Consider the following 18,844-nt stretch of genomic DNA (forward strand, 5'->3'; position numbering starts at 1 on the left):
ACATGGCGCTGATTGTGCGGAAGTTGTCAAAATTTAGAAAAGCCTTGAAATAAGTAACTGTTTTAATGACTATTTCATTCAACCCGTACAAATGCTTAATAAGAATTTCCAAGAAACATAGTACAACGAAGTTTGCTTATAACATCCAACATTTGTTGAGTCATGAGTTGAGTTAATAAATTAATCAAAAGTAGATAAAATCCTCTTCTCACTATCTGGTTCCCATTCTAAAGACAAACATGGCCTGGATCCCCTACTATTCAAAACAAATAAAGATATCCTAACTGATCCCACTAACAAGACAATCAATAGCCAAAAACATCTTCTTAAAAAACGCTATCATCACCCCGATTTACAAAGCAGGAGATAAGCAGGATATTAGTAACTAGAAGCAAATCAGTATTTCCCCCATTATATCCAAGACCATTGAAAAAATGGTAGTTGAGCAGCTCCCTCGACATTTGGAGACTGAGGACCTACTACAGTCAATGGAGTTTGTGTTTCGAATGAATAATTCGACCGAAACTGCTCATTGAAACAATAAAACACAATCTGGACAATGGAGGGGTTGTGAGAGACCTCCCCGAGGCATTTGATACATCTAGCCACCCTATTCTGTCAAAATACAAATTGTCTGCAAACACTCTGGCCTGGATTAAGTCCTTCTTATCAGAAGGATGTAAATGTACAAATGTATGCAGAATGATGCAGTTGTTTATACAAGTGTATAACAGGTTGCCGCTAAATGTACAGTAGTCCTGGAGTTAATAGCAAGGCTACATGAGTCATGTCTAGCTTTATATACTATGAAAATAACAGCCATGTATTTTGTCAACAAATGTTTAAAAAAAAAAAGTTTCTCTAAATGGGGAAGTGGTACAAAATGTTAAGTTTGCTATTTGGGTGTCACTCAAGATCCCACTCTCACCTTCAAAAAACATGTGAACCAAATGTATCAAAGCCTGAAATACAATATACTTTCTTTTTTTTAATTCATAAGAAACTCACAAACTCCCAGACCTTTTTAATGCTATGATCATGTCTTGATTTTACTCCTGTATAACATGCTGGTCCCAGGCAAAACTTAGTTCCTTAGTATCCTTAGTTTAGGCCGTTGAAATCCCTGCACAAGCAAGTCTTAAAAACCCTAGACCGGAAACCATGCCAGCAAAAATACAGAGTGCTAAACTTCGACAATATACAAGAACTAGCTGCAATTTGAATGGTATACAGAAGCACCTCTTAAGCACTTTGTTCAGTCCACATCTGTAATGACTTCCAGAGCCACACAGGCTTCCACCAGGGGCCAGTGTGTCATACCAAAAATGTAAAACTACATTGACATGAACAGCCGTCTGCTAGAACACAGTAAAGGAGTGGAACAATATTTCTGCTGAACTTAAAAGTCAAACAAACTATTCAACATTCAAACAAACTATTCAACATTCTCTGTGGAATAATTAAACTTGTCAGCATTAACAATTTAACATTCTTCTGCTTATAATAAGTCAAATGTAGAGCGCATTGTTTTATGACATGCAACACCACATGCTGCGGTAATGTGTGTATATTATGTAAATATGTAATTATACACGTTCATGAATAATCATGCTTCTCAGGACAAATTGAGTGTGCTATATATATATATATATATGATGATATGTATTTTATGGACTGTTTTAATAGTGCAAAGCTAAACTGGTAGGTCATGTATGCTCCTTATATTTATGTAAATACACTCAAATACTACCACACATCTCACAAGTATTTGGGCCAGAGAGTTGACTCCTGTAAATCAGGGACTGCAGATTAGCTACTTAGCTACAATTTGGTGCAGAACATCTTTCTCTTTTACGAGCTTAATGTCTCATTTTATACTTTTAGCTACAAACTGTCTCTGCAGTTTCCTTTCCAAAAACACTGAGAAGTTTGACTCACACTTTGCTGAAACTTCTTTTCATTTTGCCAACTCATTTTCCCCCCAGGTCCAAGCACAGCTCTTGCAGTTTGCAGCAAAAAACATTGGTCTGAATCCTGCACTTTTAACCTCACCAATAAATCCTCAACAAATGACCCTGCTATACCAACTACAGCAACTGCAAATGGTAATGTTTTTTCCAGAAACATTCACATGATGATAAATTAGATGTTCACCTTTGTGACTAATTATATTAAATGCATTCTCCCTCGCCAGGCATACCAGCGTTTACAAATCCAGCAGCAGATGATGCAGGCACAACGCAATGTTTCTGGCCCTATTAGACAACAAGAGCAGCAAGTGAGTCGACACACAATCCCAGCACCTGTTTTTGTGATTAGTGAGAGACTAAAGCCACTGCCTATGCAGTGATGGTATGAGAATAGACTTTATAGAAATAGAAAAGAGGTGAACTGCTTTTATGTGACCATGAGTTTCAGTTAGTCTTTTTGACAGTAACAACACATTTTTCTAAGAATCTGCTGAACAACTAGTGCTGTTATTCTTTTTGTAGGTTGCACGTACAATCACCAACATGCAGCAGCAGATCCAGCAGCACCAGCGTCAGCTATACCAGGCGCTGCTGATGAAGCAGCAGCAACTTCCTTCTCATTCCTCCAACTCTTCCTCTTCTGCCGGCCTGCACCCCCCAGGAGGCCCTCCTGGAGGCCCCGGCAAATCATCCCTGGACCCTTTCTCTGGCTCCCACCACGCTCCGGGCCTCGCTGACTCACTGCACACCAAAGAGCCTCAGTCTTCACCCAATACCTACAATACCTATCCTCTCAGTAAGTACTAAAAATGTATACCACACTCTCTACATACTGTTTAAACTCTGCCTTAACCCTTCTGTTTTCCCTTTTATTCTGACTGTTTCTGTGCAGCTGGACTAAATCCGAACATGAATGTAAACTGCATGGATGTGGGGGGCCTGTCCCTGAAGGAGCCCCCTCAGCCTCAGTCTCGTCTGTCCCAGTGGACACACTCCAATGCCATGGATAACCTGTCCAGCAATGCCACTAATATGGAGAGTAACCTCAATAAACATGGTAAGTTCATTAAACATGCAGGTGATAGTCGCAAGATGCCGTATGTCACAACCTATTTTCCCCGTTAAACATCAACAAAATATTGTAATATGGTTAAGGTGCCATAACTGCTGCCTCTACTTTAGGCCCTCCTGGGAAGTCCCCGCAGCTGGACGACTCCTACAGCCCTTATAACCTAATGTCCACTTCGGAGTCTCCCTCCAGCCCCCTGGTCACCTCAGACAGCTGGGGCCAAGGCAAGAGCCCAAATGAAAAGTTGTCTAATGGGAACAACATCAACTGGCCTCCAGGTGAGAATATGGCATCAACCTGTTTGACCACATTTTATTATTTAAAAAATAAATATATATACATATATATTTTTTAATAAAATATATATTAAAATTTGGGTTTTTATTTTACAGAGTTCTGCCCAGGCGTGCCATGGAAGGGCCTTCAGAATATTGACCCTGAGAATGACCCCAACATGACTCCTGGCAGCGTCTCAACTGGTCCCACCATCAACACCAACATTCATGATGTCAATAGATACCTTCTACGGGACAGGAATGGGGGTATGAAAACAAAACACCTTGGCATGTTGCATGTAACTGAATCACTGTTTATCAAATCATATTTTTCTCTTTATGTTGCTTCATTATTCTTACTACAACAGTCATATCCACAGCTTCTCCACTTGAGAATGGCTCATCCATCTGTGACTGGCCTGTCAGTAGCTTCTCTTACTCTTTCAGTCTGTCGCCCACTCATGGAGACGACGCAGGTACACCACTAAAGTGCCCTGTTTTTGTGTAGACCTGCCGAGTTCCCCACAAAGAAGCCTTGATAAGACATTATCACAGGTTTCAATTCCTCTGAAACCCCAACATTAACTACACCTTTCCTGGAACAGCAGCCTCGCCCCGTGGTTTTTGGCCACACCTCTCTTTAGTTCATGACCCACCTTGTATCCTGTGTGCACCTGTCACTGTGTTTTTATCCATTATACAAAACCATTTCTTTATTTTTTCAAAATCCCTTGTAAACACACCAAAAGTCATGCCTTTCATATCATACGTTACATGCTATTGATCATTTCATCTCATCTGTTCTTTTTGTCATGTAAAGGGAAACTCTCTGACATGAAGTCCACTTGGTCTCCAGGGCCCATCTCCCAAAACCAAGGCTCTCTGTCCCATGAGCTGTGGAAAGTTCCTCCAGGGCCGCGTAACACCACAGCCCCTTCTCGCCCCCCACCCGGCCTCACCCACACTAAACCTTCCTCCACCTGGGGTGGCAACTCACTGGGACTGAGCCAGGGCTGGAGTGGCTCCTACTCCTCTGGTGAGTCCATTTTAGTGCAAGCCTTTGAAACTTATAACTTAAAAACTGTTTCAGTTGGTATAAAATTAATAATTATGTCATTTACATTGTTACATGACACATGACCTTATCTGCACTTCAACATTTATCTTCCCTGTAGCTGTGAACTAGTGTTTGATCTTGCAATGATTTAGCTCTGCTGGTGTCACATTTCTTTGTGACGCATAGTGTCAGTAGGTTTTGAGAACACACCCTGTTAAACTGACATTTTGAGGTTTACTGGTTCAAGAAACGGTTATACACAAACTAAATCAGATTCCTTCTAATGTATAACACAATTGAGTACATTTTCCTATTTCAAAAGTATGAGATATTTAAATCCAAATCTAGTTGTGTGAAGATAATAACTGATGTTTAATGGACGTTGTAGAGGGGACCACTTGGAGCACGGACAGCACCAACAGAACCAGCAGCTGGCTGGTGCTGAGGAACCTTACTCCACAAGTATGTACTCTCAGTACTGTAACAATGTCAACTGGATTTCTGTATTCGAGATGGTTTTGAATTATTGTTGTCTGTGTTCTAGATTGATGGTTCAACTCTGCGGACTCTGTGCATGCAGCACGGCCCCCTAATCACATTCCACCTCAATCTGACCCAGGGCAACGCTGTGGTCCGCTACAGCTCCAAGGATGAGGCCTCCAAGGCCCAGAAGTCTCTGCATATGTAAGCTATAATCATTTAAGATTGAAAGATTATTTTAAATGAATTATTTCCTAAACTAGAAAATGGGAAACTGACTGACTGACAAGTATAACCCCCCTTTAAGCATATGTGTAGAAAACAATAAAAAACTAATTACAAATGCAATATCGGCTACAGGCTTTTTAGGATTGATAAAGCACAGATATATTGTAAAATCTGTTCAGGTGAAAATGAGACTAAAGCGCCATCTAATTATTATATTTATTCTCCGAGAAGCAGGAAGTGTGCCGTTAGCATGCTAATGTTGTAAGCTTTACTGTCAGCTAAACTCTGAGCTCAGAGAGTTGTGAAAAGCGTTGTTAAACTCATTGTACTTGTGAACTGCTGCAAAGAGTTAAGTTCTGTTCTTTACATGTAAAAATCAGGTACAGCTCCTTAAAGTAAAGTAATTACATATTTAATATATATTTTTATCAAAAGTAACAGGGCTCAGTCTTTAATCAGGACTTCAGCATCAGTAAGATGAGGGGCACATGTTTCTGATCTGGAGACCTGTAACGGCAAATGAAAAATTCCTTTTGGACATTTATTCAATTAATAGTTTCATCTTCACTCTAATGTTTGTCTTGTTTTTGTGCTCTGTCATAGGTGTGTGCTTGGAAACACCACCATTCTAGCAGAGTTTGCTGGTGAGGAGGAGGTGAACCGCTTCTTTGCACAAGGCCAGTCACTTGGGTCCAACACCACTAGCTGGCAGGCCAACCAGGGAACCAATCAAAACCGGATGGGCGGGTCCACGCAGTCTCACACTATTGGTCAGTGGAGCAGCGGTGGCAGCGGAGCAGGAGGCAGCGGCGGGGCTAAGAACGGCGGGGGCAGTGGCGACCTGCTGTGGGGTGGCGTTCCACAATACTCCAGCCTGTGGGGGCCTCCGAGCGGGGACGACGCGCGCGTGATCGGCAGCCCCACTCCCATCAACACACTTCTGCCTGGAGACCTGCTGAGCGGAGAGTCCATGTAGAACCATGCAACAACACCCAAACACCTACTTGCCTTCTGCCACCGTCATGTGAAGCAATTGGTGCAGAGCAGGCAACAAACCAATTCAATATGAACAGGAGCTAAATCCAAGCAAATCATGTGGCGATAATCAGTATCACTATTTTGAACTATTTGAACTGTGAATTGTAAATCAGGAGACTGGGGTCCCCACCACACCGACAAAGAGACTCCAGATCTTTTGATTTACCTTTGTTGTTTTTGAGAATTTCTTTTTTTTTTTTGAAACAAACTGAACAGTGTACACAGAAGAAGCTGTGTATTTGTTTTGTTTTCCATAAGTATACTACATTCTGTGTGAAGTGTTTTTAGGAGAAGCAATCAAAGCTGCCATCTGAGACTTTCCTTTCCCCTCTAAAAGAAATCATCCCAAAAGAAGACCCAAAATTACCATTCCCAGCATGTCCATGGCCAATGACCATGTGGTTCAAAGACCTTTACTAGCAATGCTCTCATTTGTTTCTCAGCACTAATATTAGCCTTAAGTGCTCTATGGCCCAGGTTCTTCCCAAGCCGCCTTTATTTGTTGTTATTTGTTTTTGTAACTGAAGAAATTGCTAAAATCTTGCACAGTTTTCACCTCTGAGCCAGAAAGTGGTACAGGACACAACTGGTGACACACTGTCACTGGGCAGTATCAAGGCCTGACCTGAGCGTCTGGTCCTACCAATCATCAGCGTCAATGTTCCTTTGACTCCTTCATCCGTTTACTGTTCATTCTGTAGGTCAACCCCGTCTGTGGAAAGTAACCACAACATGTAAGCTCACGGGACAGGGATTTATTTTACAGAGGCACTGAGTCAAGAACAAGTCCACATTCTTCAAGGAAGCAAGTTCATCACCTGGTGCTTTAGTTGAAATCTTTTATTGTTGTTGATAAGAAGTCCAGCATTTTGCCATTTTTGGAGGACAAAACCCAATTTGAACTTAAAGACAGTATCATTGTGCAATATGCCATAGACTTCTTCCGTCCATCTTCACACCGGAGCTGTTTTATTGCTTTTATTTGATCTTTTGTTTTAACTCGGTGCAGCAGCAAAAGACTTTGGAACTTCTGAAAAAAAATACCCTTTTTAAAACGTTGACTTTCTCCCGACCGCCAATTCCTAATAACTGTTGGGACACGTTTGCAGAGAGGAAGCCGTAGCTGTTGAACTGAGCATGCTGAAAACTGTTTTGAGAAGTGAGACTGGAGATTAAACGCACACTTCCTCGGTGCGCACCACAGCCACACCCAACAGAGACTGAATCCTTCTGGGATTGGCCGGTTCTGGCTCCCTGGCACAATACCAAATATGAGGGGTTTCTCCTAATGCAGTAGACCTACGAGTGTTCCTTGAGTTTGGTTCTGTACAAACAAAAAGAAATGACTTTTATTAATTCAAAAGGTTTTATCATAGCACTTATGAAGAGCAAACTGCTTCAACTGCAATCCAGTAAATCAAAAAAGAGCAGCAAAAAAACAAAAACAAAAAACCACCTGCTCTTCACGTACTGTATGTATTTGATGGCGTTGTGTATGGCGTTGTTCATCTGGTAGCAGGGCACGAGAAACTGAAATGTACCATTTGAACTCTGGAGGAAACACCTGCAGTGTGGTGTTTCCCCTCTTTTGAACAATATCTAAGTGAATATCACTGTTACTCCAAATGTTAAGCCTTGATTTGTTTGGAGGCACTTGACTTGCAACATTAGCTGTTTCAGACCCCCGCTGGCCGTCAGTGGTCAGTGCGTGCGTCGGAGTGTGGTGGGGAGCTGGTGAGTCCACTGAGTGCCTCTCTGCTGTGGTCTTGGCTGCTCACGGAATCACTTCCTCCTTCGTTTGCATCTCAGTAAGGCAAGTACACAACAGCTCGGCCTAAACCTGGCAACATCCGTCGCCCGCCCTCTCCCCACCACCACTCAGTCCTTTGACACAAAGATCACTTTAGCTGGAACATGTAATAGTCATATTTCTGGAATTTTGCCAGTGTAATTTTTATGATGGTTTATTTTATTTTTTTTGTCAGTATGCAGTGGTAAAGCAACATATTTGCTGCTGAACTAGCCCTTCACTGTTCATATGCAGAACACTTTGGTCAGAGGTGCCTCTGTATGTTCATCCTGTGTATTGAATGCAAAACAATACTACAGACCATTATCGATTGTCTATATGTGAAACTGCTCATGCTTTGTGTTTGACAGTATTCTGTAGTACTTCCAGGTAGTTGTCTTGATGTGTAAAAGTAGTGTGTCTCACACAGGGTTGTAGCTGTTGGTTGCTCCACGCTGCTCCACCTGTCCACAGGCTGTCCCCCCTGTGCCCATTGCCAAGCTGCTACTTTATGACCTCCTCCTCCTCCTCCTCCTCCTCCTCCTCCTCCTCCTCCTCCTCCTCCTCCTCCTCCTCCTCCTCCTCCTCCTCCTCCTCCAGACCCAGTAGCCTCTACCCCATCAGGCACCCAAAGGCCCTCCAATCTGTTTCTATGCAAAAGACTAGAGATTGGAGAATGCCACTCCTTTTGAGAAAAGCACTCGTTTCCGGAGCTTGTATCCCTGAGCCCTATACATACACTTTCTCTGGTCAGTCTTTGCCCCTCTCTGTGCTGACCGCACTAGTGTCCAGCTCGATCTCAGGGTGGTGGAGTTGATGATACAAAGTATGAAATCCAGCTCTCCATGATTGTCCTTTTGACTGTGAGAGCAATGTCTTACTTTTAAAGGCCATGTGCACAACTTAAACACAGACCTCATGCCTAATAAACGTAATTGGAAGGAGACAGGAGGATATTGTCACATCCTGTTCTCATTTTGGCCTGTATGGCAATGTAACGTGCCGCGATGTGCCAATCTGCTGCACAGCACTTGTTTCCTGTGAGGAGGAGCTTTGAAACACTGAGCAGAGGGTACAGCGGGGACAGAGGGAACAAAGACTAGGGCCCAACGCTCAGTCCTGTAGACATGTTTATATGCTTTGAGGGAACACCCACAGAGGAGAAAGTCCTTACTCAGTTGTGGGTTCCAGTTTGCTACAGTGCACAGTTGATGATGGGTAATCCCGGGTACATATTTTTTTAAAACCAAAAATGAAATTGCATTTTAACGTCATTTTTATGAAGTTTGACATAAAATCTTAAAAAATGTAAAAAATCTAAATGTAAAAAAAAAAAAAAAAAGATCTATAATATGTTAAAGCTCTGCACTTCTAGCTGAAACGTCTCTGGTCGTCAGTGTCTGCTGCCACCATCCACTGGAGCGAGCAAGCTGGCGGCTGGTGCCTTTTTGTGGATGCTATATTTAACTTTTATTTTTGTGTCCTGCTCAAAGCGGACCCTCTGAACTGTACATTTCCACAAACCCAGATGACTTGGGCCCACTGTATCAGCCTCACTCGTTTTACAGGAGAGGCTCAGACTTCATGAGGTACAAAGTCTTAAAACAAAAGAAAAAAAAAGAAACAAGAAAGCAGAAAACGGCCACCTTTCGGGGCTCTGTGTCCTGCAGCACACAAGCAAAAATCACTATTGCCTGTTTCTGTAACTGCCTTGATCCAAGCTCAGAAAGACCCAATAGCCGAGGACCTCCCAGCATCCTGTCGAACTGGAGAACCCTAACCGTGAAGGGGTTTCCTGTGCTGCACCAGCATCGAGAGGCTCTCCTCTCTACCGCTACATCTGTCAACAGTATCTATGTACATTAGGCACAATGATACATACATACTGTTTGTACGCTGTGTTCTATCAAGACTCTTGGATCCAAACCTCTGATGCGTTCTGTTTCTATTCCAAAAGGTCTTTGATACAAACTGAAAAAGAGCAATATGTCATTTTCCGCAAATAAGTAGGTGGAACAAAAGATTTTTGGTCGGATGTTAACTTGATACTTGATTGAATGAAAGCTGCATCTTTCTGATCTGGCGCTGGATATTGCACGCTCTAGTGTAGACGGCATATGCAGTACACACAGTGTTGTACTGTGTATGCGAAGTACTTGTTTGTTTATTAACGTGTCTAAAAGCCCAACCTGAATCATCTGCTTTGATACATATTTTAACCTAGTTGAATCACAAACATATCAAAGCAAAATACTGAACATAAATACTTGAATCATACAGCGCCAATAACATAATGTGAAGTCAGTAATTAATTTTGTTGTCTCAATCTGACAGGTACACATGCAGCATTTATCAAAATGTATTACATTAAGTTACACAAATGTAGAAAAGAAGCAGTAGTCATCTTAGATGTGTGCTTGCTGTTGAATGAATGTATGCAGAGAACTGTGAGGATGTTCCACTCGGTATGATCACATTGTTTTGTTGATTTTGTTCTGTCCAAACTATTCTTCTAACATTGTTATTATCTTCTAATGTTGCACTGAGTGTCTTCTACCCCTCGCTCAGCTAATCGTAAAAAAGGAGTCAAAGTACAGAGGGGAGACCGTGACAATTCTCGTGTACATGTTTACTCAAGGACTTAATGGATTTTATTTCATTCTATATGTAATAAATTATCTACCTTATAGTGGCTTTTATTGTGGAATAATCCAACATATGGATTATAAGTATTGCACCACTTTGTTCCAGTTCAATATAAAAAGTTTTAAAAAAATAATAAAAACTATGAATAAAAAATTAAAAAAAAACACACAAAACAAAAAAAGCCTAAAAACAAGAGAACTGTGGCCATAGCTAGCTGTAGAAAGACTAGTAAATCCCTATGTTACTACTTTGAAAAAATGTTAAGGGATTCAAGGAGATAACCGTGCAGATGGTGAGTTTGTTCTGAGACTCATTTCAGAGGTGCCTATCTTTTCATTTGTTCTGCTAAAGCCACCTGTCGTTTACAAGCATTTCATTTGTCTAGAGTTTAAGGACTTGGACATATACAACAGCAATGTATGGAAAACAGTTCACCTTCCATCAAAAATGGACATAAAATCTTACAAAATGAAGATTTATGCTACTTAAGAACTCTGGGATTGATCAGTGTTGTCATATTTGGATTTTTAATTTGTATGTCGATGGACTATCTCTGTATTTGTGAATTGTATGTTTTTACTTTCTGTAAGCAACAGTTTGCTTACAATCTTGCACACTCATAAAAGATGTGGATTTTGTCTCAGGAAGGCCAGGGTTCCAGTTACCAACTCCATAATTTTTATGTTTTTGTTTTAATGTGAAAAGAGCAACTGAAGACCCAAGCGGCATGGAAGTTGGACAGAATCTAGTACCATTTTGTTTGAAACAAAAAGTTTGTAGCAAGTTACATAATTACCAAATAAGACTGAGAATCAACTTGGAAAAGTGGTGTGCTTTACGTGTGAAATCTAAGTAGAAATTGCTTTACATTTAATATGAACAGTTTGATTGTCAAGACATTGACAGAAAATGCATTTGTATGTTGTTTTTATTTCCCAGGAGCATCGTGTAAGTTTAGTTTGAATCAGCTCTCGGCCTGTTGCTGAGAGGTTCTTACATGTGTGGAGGGGTTTCAGAGGAAGGTGGAGAAAGTCGAGATGGTTTCTAAAGGATCATGATCTATGCACAAGTGGGAGGGAGAGTCCAGGCCGCAGACTGTGGACCTGTGCACTCTGGGAGGGTTAAAGTGGGTTGTATTATTATTTTTTTGCTTTCCTTTTACTCATCCCCTCTCCTTGCCAATTCTTCATTGTCTAATGTTTTTTGCAACACTTACCATTGCGAGGCCATCTTGTGTAATTTAACCAATGAGCTCTTATTTTCTGCTGAAGCACTGTGGGTTTGTACTGAATAAGCCCATGACTTTTCTTTTGAAGGGGAGGGTTTGGGGGGTCAATAGGGACTTTGCCTTTGCCTTTCTCTTTACTTTGACAAACATTAAGGAAAATGTCTGTAACTCAAAATACGTTGTGGCTTTTAATGTTGTTAATTTTTCTCCTCATAGAATGTGATTGTTAAGGACATGAACCGAGAAAAAATGTTTCCATTGACAATGGAGCTTCTTTCTGACTATTAATAAAGTAAAACATTTCTTGGCTGTAATATTGTCATCTACCTCATTGTTTTCATAGTTTAATTCTGTGATGGGTGAGTTCCAATCCTGCTCTCGACAATTTGCTGCATGTCATTCCCCAGTTTCATTCCCATTTCACGCTACACCGTCCTGTAGAATAAAGCCTACGGGCCCAAAAAAATCCTTCAATAAAAATAAAGCCTCACACAACAAAACATACAACAGTGTTTTAATTCAAATATTCAGGTGCAGGATTCAAACTATTACAGAGGTACAAAATATAATAGAATCATTAAAACAACCATATGTCTGTTTGCCATCTTAATGTATTACTAAAAATGCACAATAAAGGAAGGAATTGCACAAAGGTCTACAATACATTTGAAGCCCATGTAAAATATAAGCAAACATTAATTTGTGGTATGGCATAAGTTAGAGACCTACACATAATGTTAAATAAAACAACTAAATAATTAATATATTTATGTTTCTTTTCTTTTTACCTTTTAAAAGGAGAAGAAAGCTGGAAATGTTTCATGCAGTTTAGTAACGTTCGTAACACAATCACTCTAGTTTGGAATTGATGGCCCTACTTGGACTCTCATAGTGGTTTTCGGGGCAAGAGTCCTTAAGCGAAATGTTCCTGTAGTCGGTTAGGGGCTCGTCTGTGGGGCCCCTGGACCGTTTGGGGCAGTTGGGCTGGAGACCAGTCATCTCCTCGTATATGGGAGCTGTGGTGTGTGTCGTCTTCACACTTGGACGATTTCCCTAAATGTGAAAACAAAACCACCGAATGAAACTAAATCAATTTCCTGTGTCAAAATCAGTGTCTGTGACTTTTTGTATCCGTTTACAGACAATTTTACCACAATATTTAAATGTTTATATATAACCTTTTAAAAAGACATATTCGTGTACTAAATAAATGCATTAATGGAATATCATCTTGCTTCTCATTTCCATTTGCCAGGAGAATAGAGAACATTTTAAAACTGCTCGGTTGTGAAACAGAGTGATTTTGTGGTTAGTAGCAGAGGAAGTGTGTTTTACTTCTTAACACGCAGGTGCTGTAGTTCTACGCCTCAGTTTAGCCTGTAAATAGATGTTGCAATATGCTTTGTTTAAAACTCACTCTGTACACGAGTACAACCACCACCAGGAGGGCCAAAGTGACCGCCACAGCTGCAGACAATGCATATATGAGAGTCGAGTAACTGGAGCAGCCACACTGGTCACCTGCACACACGAAAAACACAGTCACTGTTTAAGATGGATTTGATGTGGGAAGAAGAGGGAATCCGCCTCTTCTTCACCTTGGCCTGGAGAAGCGGTGGAAGATGAAAAAGGCACAATGTAAAGACAAGCATGAGAAGATCTGTTGGGGTTAGTGCAATGTGTTATAGAAATGCAGAAACCACTGAGGCAAACTTCCTTCCTTTTAAGTATTACAAACCACAAAAAACCACAAACAATTAGACAAAAGGCATCTTGAAATGTCAATGAACTGATCACAGACACAAAGAGGCTAGTTTGACATCAAACTCCTTGAGCGGCGGGATTAAACACAATCTGATGCTTCACTATTAACGTTTTTTTTAATATATATATTTTTTAATATACATAGTGTATGTTAAAGTGCTATTAGTCTCAGTTAAATGAACAATAGGTGGACAGATGCAGTGCACCCACATCAGCAGTATTTATTTTATTTTATTTGTTTGACATTTATCCAAGTAGTTCGATAGAGGGACTAATTCTCACTTACAACAATGACCTGGTCAAGAGGCAGCAGTGCAAAAAGCAGACCGACTGTACAGTGAAACATACAAAGAAAACATTACATTTTCACAGATTATTAGTAAAAGAGTATTAACTCTGAGCCACTTAAAACAGGTTTACTCTTCAGAAAGTTCATGCCTTAAGGAGGACTTGGAAGCAGCTAAAGGGGTCAAAGCATGGAGGATTAACATTTTTGGATAATGCCCAATTTGTGACATTAATTATGAGACAATCACAAGCTCATTCCAATGATTGAGGGCATGCAAATGTTTACCTTGCACAGACACATAGAGCCCCTGTGGGCCCATGGAGGGGCTGTGAGGCCGACCCTGCAGCAGCAGCTGGCAGCTGTACAGCCCACTGTCCTCCGGCTGCAGATCTCCCACTGTCAGGCTGTAGCTGATGCCCCCTGGTCCTGGAGCCGTGTTCAGCTGAACCCTGTCCACAGGGAACTGCGAGGGCCATGAAGTGTGCTTTGAGTGGTACAAGAGCTCCACATGCTGCTGGCCTTGCTTCCTTTTCAAGACCACACCCTCCACAGCAGAACCATCACCCACCGGTGGGACACAGGGCACCAGGGCGGAGCCCCCAACACAGGTGTTAACCAAGTCTCTGTCAACATCCAGGACTTAAAATACACATTATGATTAGATGTTTTGACTTAAACACACAAATAACCTTTTACAATGACTTTCAGCTGAAATAAGCTAGAGAACTAAACTAGAGAAAAGAAAGGATTGGGTTTCATAGGTTTCATTTTCATCCAAGAGGATAGAAAAATGTAGGTTTGACAGAAGTTTGTTCCACATTGATGGCTTTGATGTCACTGTGATGATGATGCCGGACACTTCCTGTCAGGATATGAGTCATCACCACCACAGTGAGGCACATGAGACATGTGTGAGCCGGAAGAGCTGATGGTCATGCCTTCACTTACAAAACAGTTCAATCATTTTAAACACCAGCTTCTGTTTATAACAGGGCTATGCACAAAACTAGTTCATGTGCCCGTCTGAGCCCGCAGAAAATGTAATAAAAATAGTTGCAGAGAAAACTGTTTAAATGTTGTTTGTCAGTGTTGTGTGGGCCACTCACCGCCACTGACAAAGAGGAAAAACTCCTTGTTCCCGCGCAGGACCGTGTCTGCGGCGTGCGGGGTGTTTACGTTGAACTCGCAGTAGTAGCGGTCGGTGTCTGAAGGCCGCAGCCCCGAGATGGTCACATTGAGCGCATGGATGTTGGGGTCTCCGCTCACGCTGGTCCGGTTGTGGTACTCCTGATCCAGTATGCTGACCTCTGACCCCTCATACTTGAACAGAACACTAGTGCGCCGCAGCCATGAGCGTTTCAGGTAAACTCCAATGGGCGGGGATGTGGTCTGGTCCACCAGGCACGAGAGGACCACTTGGTCCCCCTCGTCTCGCGCCACAAACTGAATGCTGCTGCACAGCACTGCAACAACAAACACAATCATTTCTTGTGTGCATTAAGTCACTTTTCTGGTGGAGGGTCTGCTTATCTCCGCGGAGATGATAGTGCTTTGTTTAGAATGTCCCACACTGTGGCATTAACAAGCACACTGACTGAACTGTAAACCATGTCCCTTGTTCTGTTGAATTGCTCATCGATGAGGCAACTGCTGTTTTCGGGTTTACAAATTAAATAAAATAAAAAAAACTCAAGCATAACGCACATTCAACAAATTACACAATTTATACAATTTATACAATGTAAACAATTTATACAATGTAAACAATTTATACAATAGGGGGTCCCCAGCCAGGGACCCCCTATTGTATAAAAATGTCTCCATGACCCCCAAGGGTCCCTGGACCCCACTTTGAGAACCACTGACCTTAAATATAAAACAAAAGTCCAGTTAGGGTTTGTTGTCACGTATGAAAATAGGTGAGAACGTATCACAACACAAGAGCTGGATTATTTGTCACACTTTCACCTCAGATTTTTTTGAAAACATTGCAATATTGTGTTTAAATGTGGGAAAGAAGCTTAGTCTCACATAGAAAATAATCAAGTTACTGCCCTGTCTTATTCTGTTTATTAAACATTTGTGTTGGAGTTCTGAAAGTGACTTCATGCTTTTCCTATTTCAGTCTGGATTTACAAAGCAACCAGTAAACATAGTTCATTATTTTAAAACTTGAACATTTTGATTACATAACTAAATGCACGGTGTATGTGAGTAAATAAAAGCAAAAAAGCACTCACCAGTGTCTGCATGTATAACTATCAGAGTCCATAAACAAAGACATTTAAAGTCAATCATGTTAAGGTGAACCTCAAAATGAGGCAGTGAGACAGTGACAGCGGGTAAACCACAGCTTCAATGTTGTGTGCTGTATGTTTTAACTGTCAGTGAAACCAAGTAGGAACTCTGCAAGGCTCCACCTTCAGGCATACTGCGACTAGCAGCTGTTATAAATAAGATGAAACATATAACCTAAAGTGAAATTATTCAGCTTAAGACAAAAAACATAGTAGAAACAAATAGCAGTGTTGATTTGATGTACATATAGTATATTGTTTGTTCAGCTGCGGATATAAGCATGATGTTTGTTCAAAATAATAGCTACTTTTTAATAATCTTTTTAAAAGTGCTACTTTTCCAATGGGACAGACATTTTCCGTGATAGTTCAAATCGATGCCAATGTGTCAGATCATTGGTTATAGTAAAGTTTTTGCAAATCCACCAATCCACCAAGAAATTGTTCTTGTGACGGGAGGTTCTGATCCGGATGGACCATAGCCTCCTTCCTGCCTGAGGGGAGTGGCTCAAATAGTCTGTGTCCAGGGTGAGAAGGGTCAGCTGTGATCAGTCAGCTGTGTCTAATAAAAGTGTTTATTAAACCGCTCATTAAATAGTATAAAAGTATTTGTTCATCAATAGAAATAAATAAATGTATAATAGTCTTTTATAAACCTCCAATAATGAAGCGTTTGTTCATTTATTTATTAAATATTAATTTTGATAAAAGCTTTTTCCTATTTAACGCAGCTCTCAGGGTGCTCCATAATTGTGTCATTTTGTAGAAATGGTCCTGACATGAATACTAAACAGACAACAAAACAAGGCTCTCAGGGTTCTCCGGCTTCCTCCCACCATCCCCTGTCCAGAGTGTTCCCCGCCTAAGGCCCAAAGTCACTGGGATAGGCTCCAGTCACCCGTGACCCCTTACGGGAACAAGCGGTAGAAAATTAATTAATGAACTACAAGCAAAACCTAAATGTTATTTTTTTTTGTCAGTTCACTTTCTCAACAAATAGGCTCCCTACATTGTTTTGATTGTTTAATTGAATCCACTCACAACCATAGATTTATATGGGACATTGTAACCTCAAGGACCTTTTCTGAAAATGCATTTTTCTCTCATAAACATAAAGATAAGCCCTAAAAGGACCTACACACACAAACTTTACAAACTTGTACATAAGATTTTGATAGAACATAAAAAAGGAAAAGGATCTAATTCTCATGAAATAGGCAAATGTCTGATTTATTCAAGTTTTAATTGTAAAAAAAAAAAAAAAAATAGAGTAAATTTTCTGTCAGATCGAGTTTACTAAAAAGTTAAATAAAATATTAAAGATATCCAAAATCCAATTATTATTTTTTTCATTCTACAGTCAACAAAACAACCAATTTGAACATCCCAATTTGGCCATTTTTACACATAGAATGCCTTATTTCTATATGAAAATCATACATCATGGAAAAACTCCAGGAAAATTTCAATTAATATCTTTAAATTTAAGATTTTTTCCTATTCACTTGTAGTGTCTTGCCCAAAGTTTATTTATCTAATCTTCATACAAAGTAAGTCCAGCTGTGTTTGATGCAACCTTATTTATATGCCTGTATCTCTCAAAACCTTCACATTTTAACAAATCTTCTCAAACGTTTTGTTTATGACACTTAAGTAATGTTGGATTACATCCAAAAAGGAATAATAGAGGATTTTTTGACACCAAATCTGAGTCTCATTTCCTCGTGGCGTGGACAGCCGAGTAGTTCATTCACATGTCAATCATAGGATGCACCTACTGCACACCTGCATCTTCGGTCTGGCTTGTCCCCAGCATAGCAGCACATTTCCCTGGCTGTGAATGCGTGGTTGATATGCCGGTAGTAGTACATATAGTACATATAGTACAGTAGTACAGAGACTCAGAAAGGACCGTTTAGCAAGCTTTATTACGTGGGTCATTTGGCGCTCAGACCCCGGCGGAAGACATAGCGATCATGGGAACTCCATAATCTAATTGTATTAGATGTCTCCCCTCAGGGCCTGGAGACTGATGGTGGTAGATATGGTGAGAAGGTAGAGAGGATGATTAGGATGAGAGGGATGCAGAGGAGGAGGAGGGGAGGTGGTGGGTCGCAGTACGGTCTGAGCCAACTGCATGAGGGTTTAAATGGGACTGGCTGATGGGAGCAGAGGAGGTGCGCTGTGCCATGGGGAGGAGTGACTTGTGACTTGATTTACGATGTGAAGCAGGTGCGAGGGCGATGTCCCTTGTCCTTGGACCCTCCTTCTTGGTCAGGAAAAACTACAAAAACCTCATTGGGAAAAATTAGAAACCTGGAGGAGTTCCACGCGAAGGAGGAATCTGACTCTCACAGAGGGACAGGCGGACTTGGGTGCGTTAATAGAGGCTGGAGAGAGGTGGCCCTGGCATGGCAGTTGACGCAAATGGAGTTAGGTCTTCCAGGTGAACTTACGCAGGCTTCATTTGTCACGTGACCTAAAATGTCCAGTAACAGTTTAGCCTCAGACGTTCAGTAACCGACACATCTCAGAGAGCAACTGGTCCTAAGTTTTTTTTAATTTATTCAAATCAAAAGGTCTTTCTTAGAGAAATTCTCTACAATTCTAAAACTCATTTGAACATGTAAATCATTTTACTGGACACAATAGCCCATTGTGCTGGTGTCCAAGCGCAGCTCATCGCAGGTGCCTGGGGAGAGGGTCAGAACACA

At 41.0% G+C, this 18,844-nt stretch overlaps 2 protein-coding genes across 6 annotated transcripts in view; one reads left to right on the forward strand and one right to left on the reverse strand.

The window, feature by feature from the left end:
* tnrc6c2 (trinucleotide repeat containing adaptor 6C2) overlaps positions 1-10,691 on the forward strand; it is a 115,261-nt gene extending 104,570 nt beyond the window's left edge. For 2 of the 5 annotated variants that reach the window (XM_072463870.1, XM_072463871.1), the window contains 11 exons: positions 1,986-2,105; positions 2,195-2,278; positions 2,493-2,766; positions 2,863-3,027; positions 3,126-3,317; positions 3,432-3,581; positions 3,683-3,790; positions 4,135-4,350; positions 4,760-4,833; positions 4,916-5,055; positions 5,683-10,691. In XM_072463870.1, coding sequence (XP_072319971.1) covers positions 1,986-2,105; positions 2,195-2,278; positions 2,493-2,766; positions 2,863-3,027; positions 3,126-3,317; positions 3,432-3,581; positions 3,683-3,790; positions 4,135-4,350; positions 4,760-4,833; positions 4,916-5,055; positions 5,683-6,055 — 1,896 coding nt within the window. In that variant the 3' untranslated portion in view covers positions 6,056-10,691. The remainder of the gene's footprint in view (positions 1-1,985; positions 2,106-2,194; positions 2,279-2,492; positions 2,767-2,862; positions 3,028-3,125; positions 3,318-3,431; positions 3,582-3,682; positions 3,791-4,134; positions 4,351-4,759; positions 4,834-4,915; positions 5,056-5,682) is intronic. The other 3 variants (XM_072463872.1, XM_072463873.1, XM_072463874.1) reach the window with 2 other exon arrangements.
* A 1,683-nt stretch (positions 10,692-12,374) lies between these two features.
* On the reverse strand, positions 12,375-16,193 carry cd7al (cd7 antigen-like). The gene is made up of 5 exons (XM_072463913.1): positions 16,074-16,193; positions 14,940-15,296; positions 14,119-14,472; positions 13,198-13,301; positions 12,375-12,833 (listed from the first exon to the last, which is right to left on the reverse strand). Exons 1-5 carry the CDS (start codon positions 16,129-16,131, stop codon positions 12,630-12,632), a joined length of 1,077 nt encoding a protein of 358 aa, XP_072320014.1. The 5' UTR covers positions 16,132-16,193; the 3' UTR covers positions 12,375-12,629.
* Positions 16,194-18,844: the final 2,651 nt, after the last annotated feature.

The sequence above is a fragment of the Eucyclogobius newberryi genome, unplaced genomic scaffold, assembly GCF_026437365.1.
Source record: "Eucyclogobius newberryi isolate DKJ021-1_F unplaced genomic scaffold, fEucNew1.0.hap1 SCAF_4, whole genome shotgun sequence".
In the NCBI taxonomy this organism is placed as follows: domain Eukaryota; kingdom Metazoa; phylum Chordata; class Actinopteri; order Gobiiformes; family Gobiidae; genus Eucyclogobius; species Eucyclogobius newberryi.

Coding starts and splice junctions, on each gene's coding strand:
- cd7al (XM_072463913.1), bottom strand. CDS start 16,131: ATGATTGACTTTAAATGTCTTTGTTTATGGACTCTGATAGTTATACAT. Junction 13,302..14,118: donor GCTCTATGTGTCTGTGCAAG/GTAAACATTTGC, acceptor TCGTGTGTGCAG/GTGACCAGTGTGGCTGCTCC. Junction 12,834..13,197: donor TGGTTGTACTCGTGTACAGA/GTGAGTTTTAAA, acceptor TTTCACATTTAG/GGAAATCGTCCAAGTGTGAA.